At 46.7% G+C, this 16,633-nt stretch overlaps 1 protein-coding gene across 2 annotated transcripts in view; it reads left to right on the top strand.

Moving 5' to 3' along the window:
- The window catches only part of ME3 (malic enzyme 3), a 116,975-nt gene extending 101,402 nt beyond the window's left edge, over nucleotides 1-15,573 (top strand). For both annotated transcript variants that reach the window (XM_088159331.1, XM_014875750.2), the window contains exons 8-14: nucleotides 10,055-10,152; nucleotides 11,325-11,438; nucleotides 12,106-12,211; nucleotides 12,764-12,906; nucleotides 13,774-13,947; nucleotides 14,384-14,482; nucleotides 15,299-15,573. In XM_088159331.1, the coding sequence (XP_088015457.1) occupies nucleotides 10,055-10,152; nucleotides 11,325-11,438; nucleotides 12,106-12,211; nucleotides 12,764-12,906; nucleotides 13,774-13,947; nucleotides 14,384-14,482; nucleotides 15,299-15,460 (896 nt within the window). In that variant the 3' untranslated portion in view covers nucleotides 15,461-15,573. The remainder of the gene's footprint in view (nucleotides 1-10,054; nucleotides 10,153-11,324; nucleotides 11,439-12,105; nucleotides 12,212-12,763; nucleotides 12,907-13,773; nucleotides 13,948-14,383; nucleotides 14,483-15,298) is intronic.
- Nucleotides 15,574-16,633: the final 1,060 nt, after the last annotated feature.

Raw genomic sequence — 16,633 nt, 5'->3', positions numbered from 1 at the left:
TACAAGAAAACTCATCTTCTTGCCAACTCCAAAAATTTCCAGTGGAGAGAGAAGCACAGAAAAAGAAAACCCAGGAGTTTTTTAATTGAAGTATTGAATGGGGGAACCAAGCACTCAGACTTTTCTGAAGATGGGCAGATGAGGGCCCTAATAAGAAGCCAATATTGTAAAGATTTCTTTTGGACTAGTTGCTCCCTGTGAAAGTGGAAGGGGACTCAGCAGTCAAAAAGAGGCCAGGTGATGTGGCAAATCACACATCAGGGGCCTGGATGTAGGTTTTCTTGGCAGAACTGGAGTGAATGGCAAAGGTTTCTTGGTGAATTGGAAAGGTTTCTTTAATAATACAGAGAAGAAAAAGAGAATATTAAAGCTAAACTACAGATTTTGATTGTGAAGCAGGAGACTATTTTTTATAATTTTCTTTTGGCCACAGGTCATAGCTGAATGCCTCAGACAGTTCCTGGTAATGACTGCCCCAGAGCAGCAAACCACATTCAGGAGGATGCTGTAAAACAGTATTGTCATAGAATGAACCTTATCTGATTCTCCCTCCTTAGATGCATGTCATAGTGCATGGAAGTTGTCAAGTCCCCTGAAAATTCTTTCAAGTCCTGCCTTTTGAAAGAGTAGGATTTAACCTCTTTGTAGTAAAACATGGTTATATTCTCAAATAAAGCATTTTGCTGGCACTGGTTTCTCAGTAGTAGATAAGTAAAGAAATCCTGCTGAGCTTCTGCACAACAAGCAATGAGTCAGAGGAAGCAAGAACCTGATTAGGCTTTTTTATGGAGCTGTAAGAAAGAAAAGGGAAATCCAAGCTAAGGTTGTAGTCAGTTTTGAGGACCTTTAGAATGCTAAAGTAACATCAATCTACTCAGTTAACTGTGTCTGGGAGTCATGTCAGAGATAAAAGAGTTCAATCTGGGACGAGGAGTCTGATTTACCCACCCTAATGTATGCCTCTGTATCTTCAGATGATATGAGAAAGGTAGGGGTGGCATTTTCTCACTTACACCCTCCTGTTCTTTGGATGTACCTTAGACTCTCTCTTTTCTAACGTGCTGATGTTTCATGGCTCACCTACTTAAAAAACTGTTAGAGTTCAATGTAAGTGGTGTTTAAATGATTAATGAGAATTACACAAAGCCTTGTTTAAGCAGGCCTGATTAATTTTACTCAAGTGAGACAGGAACAGACCTTCTGAAGCCTGAATTATTCCAACTTCTGAGCTGGGATGTTTTAAGTATGTTGAATTAAAAACACATCTTAGGCACAAGCAATGCAAGTTAGATCAGGCCTGAGCTACACTAATTTAAACTCATTGACCATTGGTTAGTGGGACTCTGGATGCAGTGTGCCTACACATAAACACCCAGATGAGATGAGGAAAAAAGGTATAAATTCCTTCCCTTGAGATCCTTTAGGCCTCCCTGTTGCTGCCCCAGGGCCTACACAAAATGAAAAACAGTTTAAAATATTAATACCTACTTTTTTTGTTTGTTTGTTTGTTTGTGTTTTTTGTCCTTGAAATTACTGTATTTCCAAATCCATTCTAACCCCAGAGAATGAAGGTGACTCAGACCCCTTCCAGTTGGAGCCAGCCTGCTGATGCTGAGTGGGATGTCTGCCAGGTACCACCAACTGGGACGAGGTGATTGCTTATTCTGAAAGCCATCAGCCTGGGAGCTCTCAGGAGCTGGCTCACAGTGCTCGTTGCTTATTCTGAAAGCCATCAGCCTGGGATCTAGGCAGGAGCTGGCTCACAGTGCCCAAGTGTGGGAGCTCCCGTTGAAGGAGTGCTTTTCCTTCCTCTAAGGGGGTGATGACATCAGTCCTTTCCCAGCTCTGTCTGGGTTCATGCAAGGGGCAACAGCTTCAATTACAGCTGTAAGGGAGAAAATTGATTGTCACTTCTTCCTTTTTCCCAGTGAAGTACCAGGGCAGGCTCTGAAGCACATAACATTAGAGGTACATGAGAATGCTTTAGCTCCTGCTCTTCTTCCTCTAACTTTACTCCACGTAATTGTTCACAGTGATAAACAGAAAACAGACAACCTAAAAGTCTTATAAAGTTGTCAAGTCCAGTGAATCCTTGAAGCAGGTATCTCTGGATTTCTGCTTCATACAAGAAATTTCAAAAAGCCAGTGAAGACATTAGTTTGGAAGGGACGTCTGGACATCAGCCAGCCCTCTCTCGAATAAAGGGTGATTTCAAACTTAGAGTCAAGTCTTATATTAGTTCAGGTTCCTCAGAGCCTTGTCCAGCCAAATACTTTGCAGTATATGCAAGGATGGGTATCCACAATCTCTTTATGCCACCCGTTCCAAAGTTTTCTCATCTTCCTTGTGCATTTTTTTACCTAATACCTAATTGGAATTTTGCTAGATGCAACTTGTGTTCATTGCCACTCATCTTTTTTTGTACACCTCTGAGAAGAATCTGGCCTCTTTACAAACACTCCAACCAGTGCTTGTAAACAGAAATTAGATGCCTCTTAGTCTTCTCCAGCCCTTTCAAACCCAAGCTCCTCAGTCCTTTTTGTATACCTTGGTCATATTTGTGTCCCTCCTCTGGACTTGCTCCAGTTTGTCATCATGCTGAAAGCCCCAAATGGGACATGCTTGTCTAGGGATGACCTCAAAGTGCTGAAATAGAAAAAATTGTCACTTTTTTTGACCTACTGTTGACACAGTCTAGCAGGCTGTTGGCCTTCTGTGTCACAAGGGCTTAATGCTGGCTCATCTTCCACTTGCTGTCCACCATGACCCCAGAGTTTTCTTCTGCAAAGCTGCAGGACTTTGCATTTGCCTTTGCTGACCCTCACAAGTTTTCCCTGAGCCCATTGCTCCAGCCTGCTGAGATCCCTGTGAATGACTGTCATACTGCCACTAGTATGATAGATAGTGACATCAGTCACTATCCCAAATTTGTAATCATCCATGAACTTTGTGGAAATGAACTCTGTTTTATAATCCATATTGTTTTGAGAACTTCAATAGTATTGGCCTCTTTGTACTACTGACCACAAACCTTTGAGCCCAGCAGCCCAGCCTGGGCTTTTTCACCCACTTGTTCTGTCTGTAGCTCTCCAGTTTGGCTATAAGGATGTTTTGGGAGATTATTTCTGATCATGCAGATCAAGGAAAGCACCCAGAGTTCTAGTTCCATGATGAGAACTTTAGGCATGCAAAATTACAGCGTCTCCATGGATATCTGCCTATTTAGCTGGGATTGTTCAAGAGACAAAGTCCATGAGACCTGATGAGATGCATCTAAGGATTCATCTGAGGTATGTGGCCAACAGCCATATTACATTACAAAGCCACCCTTTGAAAGGTTATGATAACTGAGGAGATTCCTAATTCCTAAAAAAAATAAAAAAAACAAATGTCACACCTATCTTCGAGAAAGGCAAAAAGAAAGATCCAGAAAATTTTAGCCCAGCTAGCCTAACTACAGTATCTGGGAATTACAAAACAAGTCTTCTGGAAGTGCACCTAGGAACATGAAGTTGGATAGCAACAGTACGGATCTCCCAAGGCAAATCATACCTGACCAACTTAGCTGCCTCTTGAGATGTTTACTCAGTACTGAACAGCAGAAGTAATTCTGCAAGTTTAGTCAGAATTGCAGAAAAAATGAAGAAGTCTTTAATGTGTTATTTAATTAATTGTGTCATTCAAAAGTTTTGCACACATACAGGCAGGGCAAAGAGAACAGTGCACAAAAGCATAAAGCCTGTTATCTAAAGTAGTCTGTGGGCAATGCTCAGGTCCCCCCTTTCACAGAACACCTCTGAGCCTTTTCCAAGTCATTAGAGCAATGATTCCCCTTGGTTGTAGGATGTGTGACTGCTGATGATCCTCAAAATATCTCTTGACCCACCAACCACCTTTTCTCATTATCCTAGCAGATAACCTTTTCATAACCTTCCCAAGACACTTCAGGAAGCAGTGCCTGGCCTGAAGCAACAGTGCTCCAGATCTCAGCTGAGGCTGGGAACAGGCTGACTCCAGTGCCACAAATCTGAGCAGCTTCAAACACTTGGGCAAGTTGGAAATCAATCATGTGCAAACGAGGCCTATTCCACAGGCACATTTCCACGTGCTGTGAGAAGCAGGCAAAGTGAGAGTTCTTGGCTCAGCAGTTACTAATTTCAGCGGATTAAAATGGTACAGTATCTTACTTTGTTGTTTCAGCTGGCGTGGCAAATGCATCGGTAATTATCACAGGAAGCTGAGGAGGGGGAAGCACAATAGGAAGGGAGTGAGGGACCATACTGAACTGTGGAACAAAGCAGGCAATGTCTTGCCAGGCAGCTCCTGAGCAGCACGCTTTCCCTGGGGATTTCCCCAGCCTGGAGATAGATGTGGAGGTGTTCTCAGTCCTACAGAGGTTCACTATTTGCAGTCCCTCTGGACCTGCTGTGCTCCACAGAGGAAGAGGCTGCTGCATTTTCCCTTGGTGTTGCTGCCTTAACTTTGTAAGGGCCAGCTCCTGGGTTTGTGTTGAATTCATACACTGACTGCTACACAAGCCAGGTCAGAACAGTGTGGGCTCCAGGCTGTAAATGGGCCTCAGTTTCTTGGGCTTAATCAGTTCAGCACTCTGAAGATCAGGCCCATATCTTCTGTCACTTTTGGGAATTGTGACATTTGTTTCCCTTCCCTTTTCCGCTTTTCTTGTTTGCTGTTTTGCTCATTCACTGGATGCCACTGCCAGCTCCTCCTCTGCAGTGAGGAACTGCATGGGTCACCTCTGTGTTAAGCTGTCTGTGATCTTTTAAGTCCAGGCTAAAGAGGCAAAAATGAAGAGAAGAACGGGCAGTGCTCTGACCTGGTTTAGCTTGTTGGTATGCAGCAGCATGCAGAGTCCCCAGTGCTGTTATGGGGATGGGGATGCTTTCTTGCAGAGTGCTGGCAGCTCCCTGACAGCCTCTGCCCATGTGGGTGCACGAGGGGGCTCAGCCTGCGTTGGCACAGTGGTTGCAGGCTGGCACCCTACAGGCAGGAGGGAGAGCACTGCTGCCATGGTCAGAACCCATCATTAAGGACATGCACAGTATAGTCCAAGCACTTTACAGTGGAAGGATTAAAAGCAGAAACCTCGACATGGTCTCATTAGGCTTCTCCATTGTCAGGCAGATCTTCTCCATGCCACCATCAATTCTGGGTCACCCTGAAGACAGTAAAGTTCCTCCCTGTGCATCAATGCCTTGCATTTTACTGCTTTTCTGGTTGACTAACTCTGCACCATTTCAAGTTGATTTTCTTAATGTCTTGCAGAGGCCTTCTGGGGAAAGGGTAACACTAGCCCACATCTATGGAGGGGAAGACCTTGAGCTGCAAACACTAAGCAGTTTTTTGCTCCAGCATTGTTGTGCTTGACTTTTGAATATGCATTTGGAGTGGATCTGGACAAGCTCCACTCTGCTTTCCAGTAATGGGTGGAACTGCTGCAGGGAGTTAATGTGAACCAGAATTTGGAAAAGCCCTAGGTTTCCTCCTCATCCATAAATTTAGATATATTTCCTTGGCTGCCCTTTGCTGGAGCTGTTAAACTAGAGTTTGCTGTTCCCTGGGCCCTCATACTGGCATGGTTTTGACAGGGCGAAGTGTAAGCAGGTGAAGAGTAAAAAATAGAAGATCAGGATGAATTTGGTCATCTTTTCCACCAATGTACTGTGGAGAAGGGGGAATCGCTCACACAGGTGTTGTGTGAAGAAACAGGCAGTGAGTGGTGTGGCTGCACGTTCCCGTTGCTGCTGCTATTGGAAGGATTCAGCATGGTGATGATGTTCAGCTCAGCTCAGTGAGCCCTCTGGGACAGGTGACAGGGCAGTGCCAGCCATCAGCACGAGAGGACTCCTGTCCCCCAGCACCCCCATGGTTCAGACTTTGCCCCATGTCGCTGCTCAGCCACTGGCTGCTGGCACCCACGGCTCAGCGCTGACCTCGGCGCTGGGCAGCGCTTTGCCCGGTGACTCGGGCAGTGCTTCCTGTCACTCCATGTGCAGAGCTGCTCGCCCCTCTGCCTGCTCCCCCCGCTCTGAGGAAGGATCAGGTCCCCGGGAATGGGAACCTCTCCGCTGCAGCCTTTCCCATGCCATACTGTGGAGCAGATCCTTTCCTCGGGTTGTGCTCCAGCGTACCTCCACTGACATCTACTGGAGCTTGTTCTCACTTGCAGTAGTACAAGTGGAACATCAACGCCGCAGGGTTTTCCTTAATGTTTTACGATATTCTTAATGTGCCTGAGTGTCAGAAATTGATTCCTGCAAAGATGGCCATGTTCCTGACTGTGCCTTATTTCTAAATGCCTCTTTTTTCTACCTGTTCTGTTGCTGTGGATTTCCCAGAGAGGTCCCGCGGTCTGCTTGCTATTTTGTGATATCATGTTTAGCACTCACTTTAAGTTTTGGATAGACAGGATGGTTTGCAAGCACTTTCCTTTCTTTTCTCTGTACTCCTCCATATCTCATCTCAGATACAGACCAGCCAAGCTGGCTCTTGCTAATTACTTAAGGAAGCAGTTATCCACAATAGCAGCACATATTCTCTCTGGAAAACAGACCAACGTGTTGAAGGATGGCTGTTTTTTTCTTGCCATGGTGAGGAGTTCCCCGCCCCAGTCTGACTTTGTGATTCTTTTAGAACTGAAGCACAATGATTAGCCAATTCTTTACATGAAACAGCTGTGAACTCTTCTCCGCAGAGATACTCTGTTGTTCTGTGCTCAGAAATTGTAATTATCAAAGAAAAATACTGTGCTAAGGCCAAGGTACAGTAACTTTATTACTTGAGTAATGGGAGTGAGATGCAATTTGGGAGACGTGGAGGGATTAGAAACACATTGGAACAAGAGAGGAGGATTAGGAGTGGCAGAGCTGAACAGAGCCCTGCTGTTAGTCAAAGCTGCAGTACAAGTGCAGGGGATGAGTAATGGCACACCCAGTCCCACAGGCTCTGCAGACTGAGTCCATGCCCCCTTTCTTTCCATACACACCACTTGTCAAACTCCTGCTAGTGACACCTTTAAAAAGTACCTCAAGTACCTCTCTCTGTTGAATCTCTCAAGAGCATTTCCCATTTAAGTGGGTTTGCAAATACCAGCATTTGTCCCATCAGACTTCTTGACAATCACAGGGTATAAAGCAGTTTTGCCTGGGTCAGGACCAAGAGAAACACGATATTTCTCCAGTTACATTTCAGTCTTTTCAATGCTTTCCAGGCATCTATCACTGCTAATGCTGTGACCTGACACACCATGACACTGTAATGGTTTCACTTCTGGATTTTTAATGTTTTTAACACACGGGGATTTGGGGATTTCTGGGCAAAGTAAGCCTTGGAGATAGTGTGTGAACGTGTGTCAGTGTACACATAGATCTCCATACTCTACCACATGTCACAAGCTTGGCATTGCTGAAAACTGGGAACCCTGGTCTCTTCCCATTTCTTTGTAGTTCAGACTTACAGGGTGAAATCTCTTCCTACACAGATTAGATGTCTGCAACAGAAGTATCTACATGTATTCCAGTTACCTTGTCTCTCTAAAAAACATGTAGTAGTGACTCTTCTGGAGTGCATTTCATTGGACCCAGTTTAGATGGCTGCTTTCTTATGAGCATGAGCAGGATCAGACACGTTTTTTAGGAGTCCCATCCTCAGCATCTGTCATGGCAGCACGCCAAGCAGTCCTGCTGATTATAGACTCACCATAACACAGAAAATGAGCATGGACTGGTTATATGACACCCATAAAACACAAAATCTAAAAACTAGGCAATTATCCAGTGTTCTTTTCAATTTCTTGGACCATCATTATCTTCCTCTGTAATTTTCCTAGTCCAGTGGAATTTCACCAGGCAAATACACTACTCTAAAGAGAGCATTAAAAGGCAGAGATTTGGTGCAGGAGGAGCTAGAGGAAATCCTTTGCACACTTCCTTCAGTTGTGTCATATGTTAATACTGAAGCAACAGGGTGCTCAGTGACTGGTTCCCTCTCCATCAGATCCCTTTTAAACTGACTGAACTCAGATGGTCTGGGTCTGGAAATGTAATGGTAAAAACTTTTCTGAGCTGATGAAGGGAATTCGTCCTTGGTGCAGAAGTCAGCGTCTCAAGTGATTCATTGCAAGAAAGAAGCTTACTAAGCTATCAACCATCAGTCTAGTCTGTTTTGTGTTTAAGGCATGAATGCTTGCAGTGCCTTTGTGAAGTCATGGCTGCCTCATCCCTGGGAGTGTTCAAGGACAGGTTGGATGGGGCTTGGAACAACCTGATCTAGTGGAAGGTGTCCCTGCTCATGTCAGGGGAGTTGGAACTCGATGGTCTTTGAGGTCCCTTCCAACTCAAACCATTCTATGGTTCTATGAAGTGATGCTGCCGTTCTGTTACCAGTGTGCCAGTTGGACACCACATCTGCTGCAGGAGGGCTGCTGTCACCTCTGCTAAACCAGAAGTACTCTTAAGAGAGGCTAATTATTAGCTTTTGGAGAACTAAATTCATCTGAGTTATAATCACAGAATGTTTCACATTGTACTGACAAATACTTCTGGTTTGGCCTATAAAGATTTCCTTTGTCAGAGTAGTTTATATAGATTCCCTAAACAAGATAAATCATGTTGATAAAATTACTTCTTTGGCAGAGTACTTGTGCTTCCACTAGATTTTCTGCTTGCTAGGAAATGATAAGAGCGTGAATCATTCCCCAGTGATATACCAGCATATTCCTAGCTTGTCTGTGGCTTTTGCACTAAAGAAAATGATTAGGTAAAGTTGAATTTGTTTTCTGCGTCCTTCAGAATGAGGCAGCTCCATCTGCTGGTGTCACTGCTTGTGATCATGTCTGCTCAGGAGCTGCTGTTTCTCAGCCTGCAAGTTCCTGATGCCTTGCAGCACCCCAGACCCTAAGGACCCTGCAGAGATCCTCAGTGAAGCTCTGGCTACTTGAAACACTGAAACACCGGCTGATTACATGGCCAGAAAAATAGGAAGTGCTGGGAATTTGGTGAAATCAGGTGTATTAGCCTAAAAGTGGTCATTGCCTGCCCCAGCCGTGACCACCCCCACAAGGCTCGTTACTGGTGGTCTCCCTGATTTCTCACAAAGCTTCTAAAGATGGGAATGGAGAAACCAGCACTAGAACTGGGAACAGATCCAAACTAGGGCATATCCAAACTGATATGCTTTCAAATAAGGAAGGAAACAAATCGACTTTATGATCCTTATGGGTCCTTTTCAACTTTACGCATTCTATGATCAAACTTCTTCCTTCACTCCCAGGTCCCCTTTAACACTTGCATCCAGCTTGCCCAGGTGAGCTGGGATACTTCCAGTGCCTGAATCCTTATTAGCCTGTGCCTTATTTGATTTATTTCCACCATATTCTTTCACCTGGGAGAGGGCATTAGATGAATGTTGCATGTGATTTGTGTGTAGTTATATGGGGTAAAGGCAGGTTACTCAGTCTGGACATTTGCCCCCCTTAATGCATGAAAAGCTGCAGGCTTGCAGCTGTGATACAGCAAGACTTTGCTCCATTTACTGGAAAACATGTACATTGTTTCTCACTAATCTGGGACCAACTCCTGCTCTCAATCTCAATGATTCCTTAATGTTTAGCAGCAGGATGTGATGGCTGTGGTGATGCTGGGCTATGAAGGTAAATAGGAGAAGGAGATGGTAATTCCATGATCACAGAGGATTTTTTGACAAGGGGACCCAAGTTCAAACCAGTGCTCTGCTACAGGAATCTTATGTGACCTTAGAGAAGTCAGGTGCATCATAAACCCTTTCAAGTTAGGTATTAACAATTTCTGGCATTCTAGGATTTGCTGTCCCTTTGACTCTACATGGAGGAAAATTTGTGTTCTCCAGCCTTGCAGGAGAATTTGGATGTTAATATTTCAGCATAGGGAAGGCACTCTGATGCTCCAGTGACAGGATCTAAGAGAATGATTCCTACCACAAGGTTTCTGACAGTATATCTGCAGGGTAGACAATGCATTTTCCAGGATGTCCATCTCATGGTGTTTCTCTCTTTCAGGCACAGCATCTGTTGCAGTCGCTGGCATCTTTGCAGCCTTAAGGATCACAAAGAACAAGCTCTCTGACCAGAAGTTTGTTTTCCTGGGAGCTGGAGAGGTAGGAATGTTCCTAAGCTTGTAGCTTGATATGCTGCGTCTTCAAATTTAGAGAGAAAAGTCAGCTATGAAACTTCCTGCAAGGTTTGGCTTTATGAGGCTGAAGCACAGAAGCAGGTTCCTTGTCACTGGGCAGGATTGGACCCTACAGGTGGATCTTGCTGATGTGTGGAAGTTACCAACAGTCTTTCAGTGATCTCTTGGCCCACAAGTCCTGGGCAGATTCCGTGGATACTATGAGGCTGCCCATGTGTCAGAGGGGCTTTAAGTACCTTTAGGGAAGTCCCTCATGAGGCAGGAAGATTAAGGAGACTGGTTTGAGTTCTCAGGGTTGATGTCTAGGGTAAACCAGAATTTCTTTAGCAGAGGAGTCCAAAGGACTCAGACTGAAAGACCTTTAAGAACACAACCTTTCTATCTGGAGTCAGTCATAGTACTCCATGGCAGGAGCCAGGTTGCCTGTATGGCACCTTGCTCAAAGAGAGAGGAAGAAGAAGAACCCTCCAAAGCCTGGTCCATGAATTAAAAGTGTTGGTCCAGGACCTGTCTCAGCTCTCACCCACCTGTGAGACTTTGGGAGGGTCTATTTGTCTACCCCTCACTGAGACAAAGATTGCTCTCTGGCTCTCTTTCCACCCCTGCTGGCAGACATGTCAGTGTTGGTCACCATCTCTGTGGCACAGAGCCCCTCCTGCCTTGTTAGTCCCCATCTGGGAAGACATGGCTGTAGGACCACAAACACACAGCATGCCCAGGCTGATTTCCCAGGCAAGAATGGGAAAAGACGTTTCTCATGGCTGTATTTCAGATGCAGCATTGGCTTTGAGTTCCTCTGTTGTGGCATTGCCACCACCATTTTTTAAGTGTCTGCCTCTTTTACTCCCCTGCAGAAGCTGGTTTAAATTATGGAAACAGCCCCTGCTTGTCAAGGTACCACCTCTGCTTCTTTAGCCTCACCTGCAGCTTGCTCTGCTGAATGATTGTGAAGGGTTTTATTTATGGCAGCACCTACAATGCTAAAATCAGCCCCATGGCTTGGCACTGTACAACCCTGGAGCAGAAAGTCTCCCTGCTTTGTGCAGTGCTGAGTGATGACCCAATCCATCTCTCATTTAAAATCTTCCCCCAAAAGATAATGATATCCCAATGACGTGATTATATAATCTGTTCCAGGCTGCAATGGGCATAGCTCATCTCATCCTCATGGCCATGGAAAAGGAAGGAGTTTCACGAGAGGATGCCATAAAAAAAATTTGGATGGTGGACTCCAAGGGACTGATTGTGAAGGTGAATTTGTCTCCAGAGCCGAGCTCCACTCACCTCCCATCCATTGCCAGCTAGAGAGGCCAGAGCAGGCAGATACCTTGGACCCCTGCTCAGCCCTGAAGTAAAGGCTGCAGTTTTACTGGTGTCAGCATTGCTGCTCCTGCTTTCAGAGGACTAGATCTCATGGTGACAAGTGTGCCAGCAGCACTGGCTGCCCTAAAGGCAGTGCTTCAGGCTGGGCCTCTAAAGTGGAAGGATACCCTGCTGGCCATGGCCTCAAGCAGTGCTGGAAGTCTTGCACATCATATGGGGCATTATCACAGCAGAATTGTGCCCTGTTCAGTGACCCAGCCTGGCCCAGCTCCATTCTTGCACTCACTGTGTACCCAGGGCCTCTGCCCTTGTCCCTCCTCAGACTGGAGGAGACTTGTGCTTTATGTAAAAGTGAATGGCAGCCGGGTCCTTCCTCCACATAGTCAGTGTACTTTGGTGGGGGAGAGGAGCAGAGGCCAATGCAGGGTGACATTACACCAACTGCTCGATGCCTGACTGGCTGATGCTAAGGTCCTGCTATGTGGAATCTGCTTTAGGCAGAGGACTGAGAGATGAAATGAGCTGAAGATGAACTACTATGTTATGTGTCCACCTTTTGCCAACTCACCAAAGTTTGACTCCTTTTTCTTCACAGGGCAGGAGCCACCTGAACCACGAGAAAGAAATGTTTGCCCAGGACCACCCCAGTGTGGACACACTGGAAGAAGTTGTGCAAAAAGTGAAGCCTACAGCAGTTATAGGTGGAGTTCACTTTATATGACCTTTTCATATAAATTCAATTCTTAGAAGAGTTTCTGTCTTTCTTCCAGCGTCTCCTTTTGTTCTCCTAGTCAAAACAAAATGAGCTTTTTTCACCTGCATTTTGTTGGTTGAGTTCTCCATATCCTTTTTGCATTAGCCACGGGGCACAAATTTCCTCACTTTTGGAGCTGTAGGAGTTCTTTCAGACAGAGCTGTAGAGGGAGGTGCTGGGGGAGGCAGGATCTGAGGCTCTCAAACAACAAATTTGGTCCTGTCAGGCTGGGCAGGACGAGGATGACAACAGGCACCTCAGGAAGGTCTTTGGGAGTCACAGTGCTGCAGTCAGGCTGTCCAAACACTGGTGCCCACTCTGCCTGGCGGGGCAGAGGGCTTTTAATCTCACTGTTATATGAGAAAGTAGCATTGCCACCTACATCTGCAGAGGTGAAGCTCCCTCCCACAGTTCATTTACCAGTGCCAGAGGGAGCAGCCCGATGCCCTGAAGTCGCACAGTGGGGAAGCAGCGCCTCACTCTGCGCTTGCTGTTCCAGGTGTCGCGGCTGTTGCGGGCGCTTTCACCGAGCAGCTGCTGCAGGACATGGCAGCCTTCAACGAGAGGCCCATCGTGTTCGCCCTGAGCAACCCCACGAGCAAAGCAGAGTGCACAGCGGAGCAGTGCTACCGCCTCACCCAGGTACCGCGGCTCGGCAAGGGAGCACGGCGCCCTGGCTGTGCCCACACACCACGGCCGGCGTGCTGGCAGACAAGGGACAGCCCGCGGGAGCTGGAATAAGACGCACCCGAGCTGGGCGTAAAGAAAAACTTTCACGTGTGAGGAGGGGCAGGAGGTGGAGCAGGGCAGGGCCCAAGATTGCTCATGCAGTCTCTGTCTTTGCAAGTTTTCAGGACCGGACTGAGTAAAGCCCTGAGCAAACCAGCTTGATTTCATAGCTTGCTGTGAGCAAGAATTTGGGTCCCAACCAGCCTGAATTACTTTGTGATCCTCTAAAGAAAGTGCTTTCCTCCTTCACCCACAGCTGTCTGAGATGTCCCATCCCATCTCTGGTTTCTGTCCCCTGTGTTATGCCAGTCTAGTTGTTTACTTACACCCACTTACAACTTAGACCCAATGTCACTGAAGAATTACAGTCACGTGGATTGACTTGGTATGAGAGAGGAGCCCTTGTCTCACTCTTTTTTTTGCCTTCCCCACCACCTGCCTATGGCCAGAGCAATCACACAGCACCCGACCTTTATGCCCCATGAGTCTCTCTTCACACCCCATAGATGGTTGATAGAGAGGTCACGCTCAGCAAGATCAGAGCACTTGCAGTACAAGCACACACTCGGTGCTTGGTGGCCCTCAGCATGGCCCTGATCCTGGCTCTGGGGGTGTGGGTTCTCCCAAAGTGTCAGCTGGAGGTGGCTCTGGTGGAGATGCTTCTGCTGACTGAGGTTTGGCAACTTTGTCACCAGAGTCCCCTGAGCACAGACCGTGATGAGCAGCAGAAATCCGACTTCTCTGCCCAATCTGAGTGCTTTTTTCTCTCTCTTTGGTCAGGGCCGGGGAATATTTGCAAGTGGGAGTCCGTTCCCAAAGGTAACCCTGCCCAATGGACAGACCTTCTTCCCTGGCCAAGGAAACAACGCCTACGTCTTCCCAGGAGTGGCACTGGGAGTCATTGCCTGCGGGGTCCGGCACGTCTCTGATGAAATCTTTCTCCTCACAGCAGAGGTTTCCAACCGACATTTAACTGATACTGTAAAAAAGATGATAAGAGGCACATGTATCTAAGTCAGGTGTTTTAAAGAACCTGGCCCAGGACAATGCATGGAGGGGAAATGGCTCAGCCTCAGCAAAAAGCTGCAGCCTTCTCCTGGCTCGTGGAAAGCTCATGCTTCCATTACACCTGCAGAGATGCAGGAGCCATGACAGAGTTCTCCTTCTCCACACCTGCTGCCCTAACACAGCACTTCCCCACTCTGGCTCCAGTCTGTGATGAAGCCTGTGATGAAATGTGTGCACACCTGTTTGAACAGGTCACGAGTTCCCACTCAGGACTAGTCCCAGCCCCGATGCTGCTGAGGTTTCAGCCACATGCCATGTAATGTAAGAGAATATGGAGTCTGCTTGAGACCATCCCTATAAACCACCATTCTTTTCTTTCTAGACTATTGCTGCCCAGGTGACAGAGCAGAATCTTGCAGAAGGAAGACTCTATCCCCCCTTGGCCAGCATCAGAGAAGTGTCTCTCAAAATTGCTGTGAAAGTGAGTATTTCCATTCTTATTTCCACTTTTCATGGTAGGGAGGGCAGAAATTGCCCTGGAATCATTTTTATTTTGTGTTTTTTAAACTCAATTTATTCTAAAGTCTAAAGCAGTCATTCTCAGGAATTCTTCTGGCCATAATTGCTGCTTTGATTTCTTCCATCATTAAAACCCAAGTGTGAAACATACATTCTGATTCTGGTTGCCTCACAGCTCACAAAGCTCTGCTTTATTGCTTGAAGCTGTGAGTCTTCAGCACTTCAAAAATGAGGTTTAGAGTCAAATTCAAACATGATTCAAATCGCCAAAATATTTTAGTTTCCAAATTGTTATTTTGGAACTTTTCCTCCTGTATTTAGTTGGGACCTAAGCATATAAATACTATTCCAGATCTGGACTTGTCTAATTATGGGTTTGGTGCCCTGTATACATCAGACCTGTAATTCAGAGACACTCACTGATAATCTCCTTTGCCTGATCAGAGCTACTGACAGATGCAGAGCATGGTCGAGGAGCTTACAGGTGTGAGCAGAGCTGGCCAAAGGGCTGCTCTCCTTCTTCACCTGCACATCTCAACCATTCTGCCAGGGCACGGGGGTGCATTTCTTACCAGCCACTCCTTGCAGGCAGCTTGCATTCCCTCACGCAGCTGAGGGTGAAGTGCAGCTGACTCACAAAGAGAAAAAAAAAAAAAAACCTGCATAATTCTGAGAGGAAGAAAGAGGGAAAACACAGACGGGGCCAAACTGCAGTTGGTTTCAATTTCATAACGTGCCAGCATTGTTTCAGCAGCTCATTTTGCTTATCTTTTTGCAGATTGTTGACTGGGCCTACAAGCAAGGCCTCGCTTCTTGGTACCCTGAGCCAGCAGACAAGGAAACCTTTGTGAAACAGTTTGTGTACAGCTCTGAATACAATTCATTTGTTTTTGACAATTATAAGTGGCCCCCCACAGCCATGCACACACAAAATATATAATGTTTTGTGAGAACTGTTCTCTCATTTTTGCCATCAGTTCCTGTGGCCCATGCCATTGCTGATATAACACACCTTCAGGCTTGAAAAATGATAAAAGTAAATTAATCCAAGTAGTTTTTTTACTCGCCACTGATTTTTGTCTGGGGGAGCATGTCAGTAGGGAATAAAATGGAGTCCAGGGTGGGCAGTGGGTTCTCCAAGGAGAGAGACAGACTTGCTGCAGCCCATCCCAGTCAGTCAGCACTGCTGATTGCTGATGGCTGAACATACTGCCTGCTCTCAGCTGCCTTGGGATAAGCTACCTGGGCCACCTCAGAAGCACAGAATCCCATTGCTACTGAGAGCACCCACAGAAGCTCGAATCCAGGTGGCCACCCCTCACACATGACAGGCACACTTTGCCTGTGGCTCTCCGGATGCAATGGGAAGTGTGTGCATTGCCCTGGGAGAGTTGCACACTTGGGAAGCATTACTCTTTTTTCTGCTTCTGAAGTCCTTGATGTTGGGGAGTCTCAAGCAATCCAAACCAGTGCATGGGTCACACAGCCTGGCACTGTCATCTGCAATACCCCATGGTTTGGAAACAAACCCCAAAACCTCCCTCAACCCCGTGGGGACAACAGACCCCCTCCCCTCCTCAATTCAGGTGACCCTTCAGGAGAACAAGAGTGAAGGGACACATAGGGGACAGCCAAGCCAGAGACCAGGACACCCCCAAAACCACATACAGCCATCACATTGGTGCAGCTCCTGATGGACACTGCTAAGGAAGCGCTGCCACCAGCCAAGGGCTCTCCTGGGAGTCTCTCTGTGTCACAGAGTTCCAGGGAGGCCTCCCTCAGCCTTGTGACATTGTCATGCCTCATCAAATGTTGTCCCAGCAGGATGGGTGCTCTTGACCATAACGGGGAAAGTACAGAGGGATTGCTGGCAACTCTTCCAGCACACACTCCCTGCTCTAGTGGGGCTGAAGGGAAGGTGGGGCTCGGGGGAGCACAGCTGGGTGGGAGCCTCTTACGGGACCAAAGCTATGCTCTCACCCTGCGAGTTCCTTGCCAAAGCCGGCAGCCGCGTTCCCACCGTGTAGGATTCAAAGAGAACCACTTGAGGGCTGCAGAGGACTTCTGTGCACAGCTTTACCCCAGCAGAGAACGTCCTGTCGGCTGTACCGCA

Source organism: Sturnus vulgaris, chromosome 2 (genome assembly GCF_052056855.1).
Source record: "Sturnus vulgaris isolate bStuVul1 chromosome 2, bStuVul1.hap1, whole genome shotgun sequence".
In the NCBI taxonomy this organism is placed as follows: domain Eukaryota; kingdom Metazoa; phylum Chordata; class Aves; order Passeriformes; family Sturnidae; genus Sturnus; species Sturnus vulgaris.
This window is presented reverse-complemented; position numbering and strand designations above follow the sequence as displayed.